The 12,616-nt window shown below is 44.1% G+C and overlaps 4 protein-coding genes across 4 annotated transcripts; 1 reads left to right on the top strand and 3 right to left on the bottom strand.

The window, feature by feature from the left end:
- Nucleotides 1–484: 484 nt before the first annotated feature.
- LOC127323630 (uncharacterized) lies at nt 485–1,686 on the bottom strand. The gene is made up of 3 exons (XM_051351742.2): nt 1,362–1,686; nt 1,071–1,270; nt 485–967 (listed from the first exon to the last, which is right to left on the bottom strand). Exons 1-3 carry the CDS (start codon nt 1,576–1,578, stop codon nt 701–703), a joined length of 684 nt encoding a protein of 227 aa, XP_051207702.1. The 5' UTR covers nt 1,579–1,686; the 3' UTR covers nt 485–700.
- Nucleotides 1,687–2,881: 1,195 nt separating this feature from the next.
- Nucleotides 2,882–3,985, bottom strand: LOC127323629 (uncharacterized). Its single transcript, XM_071824499.1, has 3 exons — nt 3,708–3,985; nt 3,363–3,592; nt 2,882–3,279 (listed from the first exon to the last, which is right to left on the bottom strand). The coding sequence occupies exons 1-3, from the start codon at nt 3,931–3,933 to the stop codon at nt 3,028–3,030; spliced, it is 708 nt and encodes a 235-aa protein (XP_071680600.1). The 5' UTR covers nt 3,934–3,985; the 3' UTR covers nt 2,882–3,027.
- Nucleotides 3,986–4,908: 923 nt separating this feature from the next.
- Nucleotides 4,909–6,655, bottom strand: LOC127323627 (uncharacterized). The gene is made up of 4 exons (XM_051351739.2): nt 6,579–6,655; nt 5,831–5,988; nt 5,559–5,740; nt 4,909–5,428 (listed from the first exon to the last, which is right to left on the bottom strand). Exons 3-4 carry the CDS (start codon nt 5,625–5,627, stop codon nt 5,093–5,095), a joined length of 405 nt encoding a protein of 134 aa, XP_051207699.2. The 5' UTR covers nt 5,628–5,740; nt 5,831–5,988; nt 6,579–6,655; the 3' UTR covers nt 4,909–5,092.
- Nucleotides 6,656–8,614: 1,959 nt separating this feature from the next.
- On the top strand, nt 8,615–9,620 carry LOC127323631 (uncharacterized). The gene is made up of 3 exons (XM_071823641.1): nt 8,615–8,629; nt 8,783–8,964; nt 9,064–9,620. Exons 2-3 carry the CDS (start codon nt 8,824–8,826, stop codon nt 9,376–9,378), a joined length of 456 nt encoding a protein of 151 aa, XP_071679742.1. The 5' UTR covers nt 8,615–8,629; nt 8,783–8,823; the 3' UTR covers nt 9,379–9,620.
- The last annotated feature ends 2,996 nt before the right edge of the window (nt 9,621–12,616 follow it).

Raw genomic sequence — 12,616 nt, 5'->3', positions numbered from 1 at the left:
AAACATTTTAGCATTTAAGAAACCATGTTAACATAAGCCAAAGGGTTGAGAACCATCCTTTGGTAACCATCATGGATTGAGAACCATGTTATCTCCATGTAAGGATTGAGAATCAAAGGGTACATGCTCCTTTGGTAAAAAAATTTAAACATTGCAAGATGTTTAAAAGCAGTTCATCCATTTTTGTAAACATGTCAAGGGAATCACTACTGCATAAGCAGTTCATCCATTTATGTTGTTCAAAAAGAACAACATAATTTTCAATAGAATTTTCAAAAATATGCAGCAGCTATTGTTGCAAGAAAAATTCAATGCAAATGTGATGACAGCACAAGTGCTTTATGAATTCTTGCAATGACATATATAGTAATACAAAATCAGTTAACTTCCTAACACATAGTAATAGCACACATATTTGATAATGCCATCATCAGGTCATACAAAGACTGGACAACATAATGACAGTAGTCTTACATAAGCAGCACATCAACAAAAGTAAACACCAACAAGATGTGTTCCATAGCAGCACATCAACATAAGCCAACAACAAGATGTGTGCCATTGCAGCACATCAACAAAAGTAACCACCAGCCATATGTCTTCCACAAACTAACAGTAATTACATACTGCACAAACTACAGTCAAAAGCACCAACATAAACTAAAGCATCTTCAGTCAGCAACCAGCTTGAATCAGCCTATTATATGTCTTCTATCTTGTGGACAGAGACACCAATGTAGTCTTGCATCATATCAACCCTGATCAGAAGAAGTGAGCCTTTAACTATGGAGTTGGCCTCACAGAATTTTTCCAAGTCTTCTTCATTCAGCCAGACGACCAGCCTGCCCAGGACCCCAGTTTGAATGAAGTAATGCCCAGCAATGTCTTCACTCACAGTCCTGCTAGAAACTCTTGCAATTCCCCTCTTTGGGTAATTGTAACCATGGACAAGGTTCTCTGGCAGTGCCTGCAATAGAAACCACAGGAATAGAGCATTAAGCAATACTGAATGTGAAATGTATGAACTGTATGAACTGCAGGAACTGTATGAACAATGTTTTTGAGATTACCAAACTTTTTGATCTACAATCAACTGCATCAACTCTGTGAACAAAGTACTGAAGCTCATCAATTGAGTCCACATCTTTTGAGGCATCCTTGTACATTTCCCAGACTATCTCAGTCATGTCTGCTTCACCAACAGCATGCATGTTTGTGAAAACTGTCTTGTAAAGTGTGCATCTGATCTCTTCAGGCACATAAATTGGTCCTGGACAAATTTATAAAACAGTGATCACAAATTTATAAAACAGTGAACACAAATTGTCCTGAACAAGTTTCCAAAGGAGTCATGAACATACCATTCATAAGATAGAAGGGTTTTTGGTTTCCATCAGGATCTGCAACAGTTACTTCGAAGATGCCATCACCAGCCTCTTCTTCATACTCCATAACTTCTGCATCTTCATCAGAAATCACATCTTCATTGTCATCTTCAGTAGGTAACTTGAAGGTGACAACATCGTTGACATCAACAAGGTGTGACATCAGGAGAAAAGACCACCAGGGGCCACACATGGTTGTGGAGTTTGTACTCTTCTCTAAGTACAAATCTAGCCTGTGGCCAGCAGCAAGAGCATGCAACCACTTGTCACTGTACTTGTTCAGTTTTTCCTTGAAGTAACAAGGAACAGTCTGTTCAAAGCATGAAACACAATGTGAGATTAGTCTTGCAGATAAATAGAAATTAAACAGTCTGTACAAGGAATTGCATACCGCAAAGTGATCATAGTCCTCTTGCATGATGATCTTGAATGATGTAGCACGCCTGTTTGAATACTTGCAGTTGTCCATAGGCTGATGGCAGAACTGACAGTTGCCTTGATCCATTTGAACCTATCAGAAAATAGAAGACGATATGAACCCTAAAAAAGTATTTACAGTGGTGGAAACAGATCTAATCAAGAAACTGAACCCTAAAAAAGTATTTACAGTGGTGGAAACAGATCAAATCAAGCAAATGAACGCATGCAAGGAAGAAAAAGGTACAAATGGATTGGAACCATGTAGTCAAGCCAATGCAAACAGATCTAAGAAGATTAGAAAGAGGGAATGAAGAATGTTCAATAGATTGAACCCATGCGAAGACATCAATCAAGAAGAACTGGCACAAAAAAATCAACTTATACAAAAGACGGCAAGAACTGGAAGCAAGGAGAGGGTTTTTTTTGTTTCGAACTAAACTTGCAGAAGAAGGGTTTTTTTTTGTTTCGAACTCACCTTGCAGAAGAAGCGACTGCAAGATCTTGATGAACTTGAATAAGAACCGTCGACGAACTGCTACAGGAGATAACCGCTTCCGGTCGTCACCGTCGAGGAACTGCTACAGTGAAGTGGAAGCAGTGGAAGACGTGGAAGAAGTGACGGAGAGAGAGATGAACTTGTTAATATAGTAGGGAGACGGTATGACTTCCAACAACCCAGCCCAGGATGAATTTTATATGGGCTGGCGACCGGCCCAAAATGAAAATGAAGGCCCAAACTTGTTAATATTAGCCCACGATGCAGAGAAACATCAATTCCAATTTACTACATGAGCTGTTGCAAGAAAAAATTCCATGCAAATGTGATAAAAACACAAGTGCATGAGGAATTCTTGCATGGTAAAACTTAAAAATCCTGATTTTTTTTTGGAAATCTCCTTTAGAAATGGCAAAAAGAACATGAGCTGTTGCAAGAAAAAATTCCATGCAAATGTGATGAAAACACAAGTGCCTCAGGAATTCTTGCTTTCACATATATAGTAGTAATCACAGTAGATTACAGTAGTCTTAAAATTGAATCTTAGCACATTCAAAACAAATTTAATATCATCAAGCAAATCACAGTACATTCCACAGTAGTCTAAAACATTACAAATCACAATAGATTCCACAGTAGTCTAAACATTTCAAATCACAATAGATTGGTAGAAAATAGATTAAACAGCAAGTCACACATGACCACTTAACAACTAGACCCTATACTTCATGGGTTGATGATCTCCACAAAGTCCAGAACAATTGCTTCAGCCCTTGGTGTTGCAATCATCAGAAGGAGAGTTCCTTCAACAATATGTGATTGCTCCCTGAAGTTATCCCACCCAATGGTAATTGCAATGTGATCATCTCCTTCAATGTGGTACCAGGCTACAACAGGCTCTTCAAGGTCCCTCTTCCACAAGTGTGCAAATCCATTGACAGGGGAGCCGACATGGTTAAATGGTTTTGGATTCAGGTACTGAAAGAGGGAAAAAAAAATCTTGTCAGTACAGACTTGTATTCACAGTTCACAGCACATGTCTTATTACATGTACAACATACCAGGGCATCAAATTGCACATTTTCCTCATTATAAATATGAGCAAAGAACTGCAACTCCTTTGTACTCTCATAGAACTCATTTTCATCAAGCTCCTGGTTTGGAGCAGCCAACACAACTTTGGTCAGGCCAAAGGTAATGGCAGCCATATGCTCCTCAGTGATGGCTCTGATGTTTGTGAATATTGTCTTGTGGAGTTGCATCCTGATTCTTGGGATTACATCATAAACAACTCAAAAGTGTAACAAAGAAACAAGTCAGTATAAAAATGAATACCTTGTCAGTGTTCACAATTTGGTATATGAACAATTTGATGCCCTGGTATGTTTGTGAATAATGTATCATACCTTGTTCTCTAACATAAGGTTTCTCTACCTTGTCAGTGTTCACAATTTGGTATACATTGAGATGGAATCTGTTCTCTTCTTCCATGTAGGTGAAAGAAACTACATCACCAAGTTGGATATCATACAACCTCACAAGGGACCTCCAGTATGGACCACAAATTGTTGTAGTGGTACCATCTTTCTCAAGATAAAAGTCAAAAACCCTCATTGGGCATTTTGCCACCATCCAGTTCTCTGAACTTGCAAGCTTACTAACTTGCTCCTTGAATTTGCAAGGCACAGCCTGAAATAATTTAGAAGAGCAGATAGGAATGAAAAAATAATACTGAGCATTGCAATGCACAGACTGAAATAATTTAGAAGAGCAGAGAGGGGAATGAAAAAGTAATAGCATGTCATACTGAGCATTACAAGGTACATAAAGACATAATTTGGTATAGCAAGGAGGGAAGAAAAAATAATAGCATGTCATACTGAGCATTGCAAGGCACATCAAGAAATTATTCAGTATAGCAAGGAGGGAAGAAAAAATACAAGTTAGTGGTATTAATGCAATGGTACTAACCACTCCATTTTCAAATCCCCGCATCATCTCGAACTTCGAAGGAAACCGCACGCCTGTTAGAACGGCGACCACGCTTTTCAGGGGTTGACGATGTGAAAAACAACCAACCGCATCCATCCCTGATAAGAACATGAGTTGCAATCTCATCCATTGGTTGATGACAGAACAAATGAACATGAAGATTCATGCAAGAACGTGAAACATGTAAAGAAATTTACCAACCAAAAGTGCAACGCAAATGAAGGAGAACAAACTGCCCAAACTGCCCAAACAGTAGAACTCGCCAGGAACTGCTTCTTTGGATTTCCCTGGCCGGTTTTTCTCCTTATGTAGGTGCCAGGCAATGATTCCACGTAGTGGTACCACTTACCCACGTTCCCACGATAGAACAGAAAAGGCCCACAGGCCCACAGGCCCATTGTGCAAATACGTAATTAATGTGCAGGCCCAATAGAACAGAAAAACATTGAATGGACATTTTTAAAATTGCTTTTTGAAGAAAACAAATCAAAAAAATGTAAACGCCAAATGTTGGCTACCTGCCTTGTTCTGAATATATATTATTTCAGAACATTGATGGCAGGATAGTCATTTTGTACAAAAGGAATAAAATCATCAACAATATGACACAGGATATTGATTTAATCTTTGATAATATTTCATACATTGTAGAACAATGCAGGCAGGATAATCATACTTAATTGATAAGATCCATGCATAACTTACAATAGTCTTAACCAGTATTACAGAAGTACCCAATAACACTTAACATCATAACTTATAACTAGTGAACCATCCAACACTGCTCTTCTCCATTAGGTCATTCTTGTAAATCTTCAAGCTTTGTGATCACCATCCGTAACCAGGCAAATTGGTCCCTCCTAGTGTATGGAATTTCCCTCTCATCCTTGAAGGTTATCTTGCAAACGTCTCCTTCCTTGAGCTTGAATGCTTCTACAGTTTTTGTCCAGCCAACACTGATCTTGGCCTTTCGTGATCCATCGTACCTCATCCTGCAGTACTTGTTTAAACTGCTTGTACTAGAGTTGACAACTACAGCGACATCCTGAGCTCCACCAGAAATACCATACTTAATGTGCTGACGTGACATTAGAAATTGAACAAGGTATGCACTGGTGTACTCTTGTGAAAAATCCTGAAATTCATGGATCGAATTTGAATTCAGTAAAATTTCTACAATCTTATAGAACATGCATCAATGGAAGGCAACAACATTCATCATCAGATGCTATTCAAAATAATGCAGAGAAAGCAGGAGGACTTACCAGTTTACCTTCACCTGGTATTACATTGTTCTTCATCAGTGTGCAGACATAGTGCTTCATTTCTGGCATTGGCAGCTCCTCCACAATGCTACATAGCTGATCCCTTTGTTTACAAGTCAGCTGTACTTCATTACCAAAAATGCAGCACTTGTCAAATGATTGATCACCAGATAAACCTGGCCCTATTTGACAAAATAGTGTGGTGTTAGAATAATAGTAAGGTAATGCAGCACTTGTCATCTTTGAAACATAACTTTGATTCAGAAACAAACCTCTAAGAATGGTCCACGTGTTCCAATCATCATCATCAGCACTGAAGTAATCATCCTCTTCACTGTAATGATCATCCTCTTCACTGTAATGATCATCTTCTTCACTGTAATAATCATCCTCTTCAGTCTCATAGTCTGGCTCCTCCTTGTTCTTCTCACTGTGATGGCAAACAAGATGAATTAAGCTATGTAGCAAGGAGAGAATGACAGGCATAAGTGGACAATTTTACTGGACTTTGTTGCACTATATAGGCTGAAGAACATCACTAGTCAGCAACAATAAGCTAATGCTCCTAACAAGACAACTACTTCCTTCAGAGAAGATGATGAAAACTAGGGTCAATAATTCAAGATAAGCAGCAGCACAGACATTTCAAACATGCAACAGGGACAAACAAGCATAAGCAAATTGCAGTAATCATTCACATCATGTAATCTACAATCTAAAAAAAAGCATAAGAAGAACTTAGCATATAGCCTTGAGATCAAGACAAGTGCCAGATTTGAAGAAGTCACAGTGCCTTGATTATCACCAAGGTTGTCTTAAAACAAACTGTACAAGCAAACATATTCATTCAAGCAATGGTAACACCAAGTAACCTATCCTTGTTGACACAAATTTTTGAACTAAGAAAGGGGTATGCATTCGTAAGTTAACTGAACCCAATATCCACTTCCTCATTCTGCCTAGCCTAGGAACAGAAATGCACCAACTCCTCGGTGTCCATGATGGCAATCAGAAACAAACCTGTGGGATGCACCAACTCCTCGGTGTCCTTCGCCTCCGGTGCTTGCAGGTCGTAAAACGGAGATGTTGTGAATCTGTCCCGGCAAGGTGGACTCTGGTGAGGGAAATGTTGAGGCAGTTGGTGAGAGCGGAATGGTGACGGTCCTGCGGAGGGGAGCCTGTGGTGCCTGCGCCGGAGATGATGTCAGTACCTTGTTTCAAACATTCACCAACTAAATCTACATAATAGAGAGAGAAATTTGAGGGGCAGTTGATGTCAGTACCTTGTCTCTCCTCTCCTTGCCTTGGTCAAGCGAATGAGATGGTGACGGAGATGGGGCAGCGAAGGGCCTGCGATGGGGACCTGCTCCGGTAGATCTTGGGACGGGTAGCTTGCGGCCTGAAGCTTGCGGTGGCTGCACAGGTGGCGCCAGAGACGGAGACGGCGGCCCAAGATTGGGGATCCTGCGGCCTGAAGCTTGCGGTGGCTGCACAGGTGGCGCCAGAGACGGAGACGGCGGCCCAAGATTGGGGATCCTGTGGCCTGAAGCTTGTGGTGGCTGCGCCGGTGGCAGCGACGGAGACGGCGGCGTGATCTTGCGGCGTGAAGCTGCTGGTGGCTGCACCGGTGGCGATGGCTCTGCATACTTGCGACGGAGAGAAAGACCAGAGGAGAACGGCCATTGAGGATAAGAGGGATCCATGGCGGTCGGCGAGGGAGAACGGCGGTGGCGAAGGAGGAAGAACGGCGGCGACGAAAAGGTTAGGGTTTTTTTTCCTAAGTGACTGGAACGCCGCGGTGGGAGGACGAAAAGGTTTTTTTTCGTAAGTGACTGGAACGCCGCGGTGGGAGGACGAAAATGTTTAAGTGACAAAGCACGAAGGGCCTTTTTGAAAAATGAACCACTATATACTGCCTCTTCCTCTCCGCCCGGAAGATCTAGGTTTCATTTCCCCCCCCCCGAGCTAGGGTTTTCCACTGAGCACGGAGCTGAGGAGCCGGAGCTGAGGAGACGGAGCTGAGGAGACGGAGCTGAGGAGCCGGAAGGAGGAGACCACGCCGGCGCACGTCGGAGGCAACGCCGGCGAGGAAAGGTACAACCAAATCTTTATCCTTGATCCCCATTCCAAGAAGACGATAAAGCAAAAGAAATGGCTTTATCTTGTCAACCATTCCTCGTCTAGAAAGAAAAGTTGGGCAAATCACGGATGGTCTGTTGTTGGGGATGGAGATAGTGGAGACGACCCTTGGGCTTGACTGCTTGACTGTACTGTAGTACGATTTGTGACTAATTGATTTTAATTTTCCTGGACCTTACTAATTAGGCTTTAAATAGGCAAATCATGTGTGTGAAGCTTCTAAAAAGATGAACAATTGAAGTTCAGATGATTGAGTTTTGTTGGGCTGTGCATTTACTGGTCTTAGTGGTTGATGAGGAGCATTTACTGGTCTTAGTGCTGGTGCTGGTGGTCTTTTTGGCTACTGTCAACTGTCAAGTCTTTTTGGCTATTCAAACAAATGAAACACAAGAGATAAATTTGTTTTGTGCTTGGTGATAATGACTTGTTTTACATGGCAATTGCTTTTGTTGGATGAGTTGCATGGCAATTGTTTGAAGTGGTTTGAAGTGGTTTAATTCTGTCTGGATCAGTTCCTCCTATTGTCTGGTTGGTTTAGCTACCAGTCTTAGAAAAAAGTACATGAAAATGTAGCCCAACCTACTGTCTTCAGTTCAAATGCATTACTGTCTGTCTGTATTCATATTATTTTTTATTTGGTTGATGAGTTTAAGTTAAAATGCATTACTTTGATATTAATTTGATTTAGTTGGGGAGGTAACACAAATATAGTAACTTGTATTGTATGTCTTCATATTATTAATGCTCTACTATCTTCATATTATTGATTGCCTATTAATATTATAACTTCAACCTTCTAGATGGGATCCACAAAAGACAATCCAATTGAAATTGACAGTGATCCAAGCTTGTACTCCGGTTCTTCAAGCTCAGACGCTACCATGTCTGACAAGTCTGATCGTGGATCAGCTAATCCCTTGGGGTCTTCAGAGGTATGAAATTGCAATTGATTCCTTCTTCTTCCTGTTGGTTAACATCATCTCTAGTCTAATGTGGGTTAACATCAATGTTGGTTAACATCAATGTGGTTATTTATTTATTTTTACTAATGTTTGATGAGTGACATATCTCTTTGTTACAACTAGGGCCACTGGTAAGTGGGAGCCATGACTTTGATGAGCACTGCATGTTTGGAAATGACATGTACTTGACAAAAGGTCAAGTCGATTTCCTTAATGAGCACTGCAACCACTTTCCAACAGAGGAATTTGAGTACTATGTCTACAGGATGACCAAGTCAGCAGTGATAAAGAATAAATGCAAGCTGGTATAAATACAAAACCTAACCTTCATTACTATTGAGTACTATAAGAATGCTATTACTGTTGCTGATTGGAACTGATTGTATACATTGTATGGTTGACAGGATATTGGAAAGAAGTTCACTGCCAAGTACCTGAAAAGGTTCATTGACGATGCTCCTGGCAATGCTGTTACTCTTTCTCTAGAGTACACCGACAGCAATGCACGCTTTAAAGTTACCATGAAGATGGCAAAGGGGAAGGCCAAGAATGCAATCATAGCAACTGGTTGGTCAAAGGCTATGAATACTTATGAGATCAAAGAAGGAGCCATCTGCATCTTTGAATTCTACGTTGACATGAAAGGTAAGCTTGCTCTGATGATCCACAGTCTACCTGATGACTGTGATGACTCTGATTCATCTGAGTCATCAGAGTAAGTGCTCAACTTCCCTGAGTCATCCAGTTAGTTATGGAGTATTAGTTGTCTTAGTTGCTATGGACTGTTAGTTGTCTAAGTTGCTGAAGTAAGTGCTGAACTGCTGAACTACTTTTGATGCCTACCAGTGGGCATGCTACTTAAGATGCCTGTGATGCTTTTGTATGTAATGCCTGACATGCTATGCCTGTGATGCCTGTGATGCATCTTACTGCTATATATGTGATGCCTGTGATGCATCTTTACTGCTATATCTGTGATGCCTGTGATGCTTTTGTATGTCTGTGATGCATTGCCGGCACTTTTCAAGATTTGCCAGCGAAAGAAATTGTCGCGATTACACCGTATGCCCGTAATGAGCATTGCCGGCACTTTTGAAGATTTGCCACGAAAACATCTCGAGGCATATCGATAAAGTGCCGGTAATCGAGCATTGCCGCACTTTTGAAGATTTGCCACGAAAACATCTCGAGGCATATCGATAAAGTGCCGTAATCGAGCATTGCCGGCACTTTTGAAAATTTGCCACGAAAACGACTGGAGGCACTCGATAAAGTGCCGGTAATACTGAGCATTGCCGGCACTTTTCAAAATTTGCCGAGAAATCGATGAGAATTACTGGCACAGACCCAAAAAATGCCGGCAAAGATTACAAATGCAGGCACATTTGAGAAGTGCCGGCAAGAAAGTGCCGGCAATTCTAGCACCTGACGTAGTGGGCGTCACGGCGTGCACGTGAAGGAGCTGCTTGGTCCGGTCCAGTCGTGTCCCGTGGCGCCGGTGGTGATTATGGAGCTCGCCTGCCATAGACCACGTTACTACACTATCGATCTCCCGTCGCATTTCCCGGGCTAGATCGAGCAAGACGACGATGATAACGCCGGGGCGTCTGCTGTGGTTCCGCTGACACGGAGTGGACCGCCTACGACTCTTGGCCTCTTCCGGCAGTGACCGGACGGACCCCCACCGGCCACCGCCGTACGGACGATAAGGCCGGGCTGCCAGACGGCGGTGGAAGCACTGCACGTCTGCTGCACGGCGCCATGGCGACCACGAACTGGGTCCATCCATCCATGGCGCGTCCTGTCGTCCAAGCGCTGTCGCCACTCGCACACACAGGATGCCCCCAAATCCTCGGGCTCTCTCTCCCTCCCCTCGTCTCGGTGGAATTCTTCTGCTCTTCAGAGAACCACGGCCCAAAGACGCATTTCACCATGCGCTAGGCCCGTAGGGTTTGAACGGGGGTGGTCTCGTTTGCTTTCCCTGGAGATTGCTCGCCAGCGCCCTTCGTAAGTTTGGGGCTTTGGGCTTCAAAATCAGACTGGAATTAAGAAGCTAGGCTTTCAAGTTTCTGTTCAAAACGTGCAAAATGTCCTATTCCCAAATTTCAGAATTTTGATATTTTTCTCAAGTTTCGTAATTTTGTATTGAAGTTTCAAGTTTTGCATATACAAATAATTGCATACGTTCTCTACACCACATGCACGACTTCGTATTTTTTTGAATTTGTCGAGTATTTCTATCAAAAATTTCTACAAAAATCGCAAACCTTCACAAAAAAAGCCTATACTCTTCCTCAATCGCTAGGTGGCTCGGGACTTCCTTCATATCAAGGTTGGTCCTTCCCTTATGGTGACCTGACTCTTGGGAGTCTGGGTACACATGGGCTTGCAACGAGGCAAACCCGAGAAGACGGGTGTTGGTCCATACTTGGGTGGGTGGGGGTGGGGGGGGGGAGGGACGACCCGTCTTCGTGTTGGTGGCCATTGGGTTTAGCAGTCTTGAGAAGGCGCGACTGGACAAAGGCACCACCAGTATGTAGTTGTTCATGTCAGAGCCCCTCGCTGGGTTCGCATCCTCCTCTCCCGCCCCCTCCCGGGCGGCGGCGGAGGATCTACCCGCCCCGCTCCGAGCAGCCGCCCCCGGATCGCCGCACCTCAGCCGCCGCCGCTGCTGCCAGCCTCGGCCCCGGCCCCGGCCTTGGCCTTGGCCCCGGCTTCGGCCCCGGCCCGGCCACAGCCCCGGCCCCGACCTCGGCCACGACGGCGGTGGCGGCGACCCTTCCGTCGAACGATGAGGGGGGGGAGAGGGTTTCCACGGTGGCGTTCCATGGGAGGTGATGAAGCGCCGGTGGAGGAAGCCGGGCGGCACGGCTATTTGGCCGGGGCCAGATGCTCTCCGTCGGTAGCCATGGAGGATTCGGTGGAGCAGTGGCGGCCTCCGCCCCGGTGACGGTTCAGCGGTGGTACGCATGATCCGCGCCGCCGTCTTCTTCCCTGGTGATCCGGCAGGAGGGACTGGCGGCGTGGGGGCTGCTGGTCTTGCTTTGTTTTTGGTGGCGGTCCTCGGATTTCTCGCAAGCGAAGATGAAGATCTACCGGAGGTCAGTTTGCTTTGATCTGGCTGGAGAGATGAGTTCCGGAAAGCTCCGCTGGCGAATGGAACAGTGCATATTTTGCCTGCAGTTTGCTGGATCGGGTGGTATTCGGTCGCGCGCACCCATGTTTTTATTCCGACCGTTTGGTTCCGGAGGGAGCGCCGCGAAGCTATATTCTGTGTTGACATCTGGTGACTTTTTGTTCCATGGTGAAGTCAGAAGAAGGAATATCATGAATGCCGGATTGGTGGACTGACTAAAGGAGGTTCGAGTCAACGTGATGCTGAGGGATCTGCTTGGCGTTCCGGGCTTGCAGCAGTTGAAAGGACACGGATGTCGCCTAGAGGGGGGGGGGGGTGAATAGGCGGTTTAAAACTTTTACGAGATGGGCTTAACAAATGCGGAATAAAACTAGCGTTTACTTTGTCAAGCCCAAAGCCTATATACTATGGTTCACCTATGTGCACCAACAACTTATGCTAAGCAATACAAGCAACTTATGTGATAGCAAGATATATAACTTCAAGCACGATGGCTATCACAAAGTGAAGTGCATAAGTAAGGAGCTCGGGTATAGAGATAACCGAGGCACGCGGGAGACGACGATGTTGCCCGAAGTTCACACTCTTGCGAGTGTTACTCTCCGTTGGAGCGGTGTGGAGGACAAGTCACTCCAAAAGCACGAGGGCCACCGTATTCTCCTCGAGAATTCCCACCAAGAGGGATGTCCTCGAACCACTATGTAACCTTAGGGAGGTTACCGAACCCGCACAAAGCTTGGGGCTATCTCCACAACTTAATTGGAGGCTCCCAACAAATTGCCACAAAGGCCTTGCCCTTGAAGAATCTCCATAACTTAATT

This window comes from Lolium perenne, chromosome 7 (assembly GCF_019359855.2).
Source record: "Lolium perenne isolate Kyuss_39 chromosome 7, Kyuss_2.0, whole genome shotgun sequence".
NCBI classification, from domain to species: Eukaryota; Viridiplantae; Streptophyta; class Magnoliopsida; order Poales; family Poaceae; genus Lolium; species Lolium perenne.
This window is presented reverse-complemented; position numbering and strand designations above follow the sequence as displayed.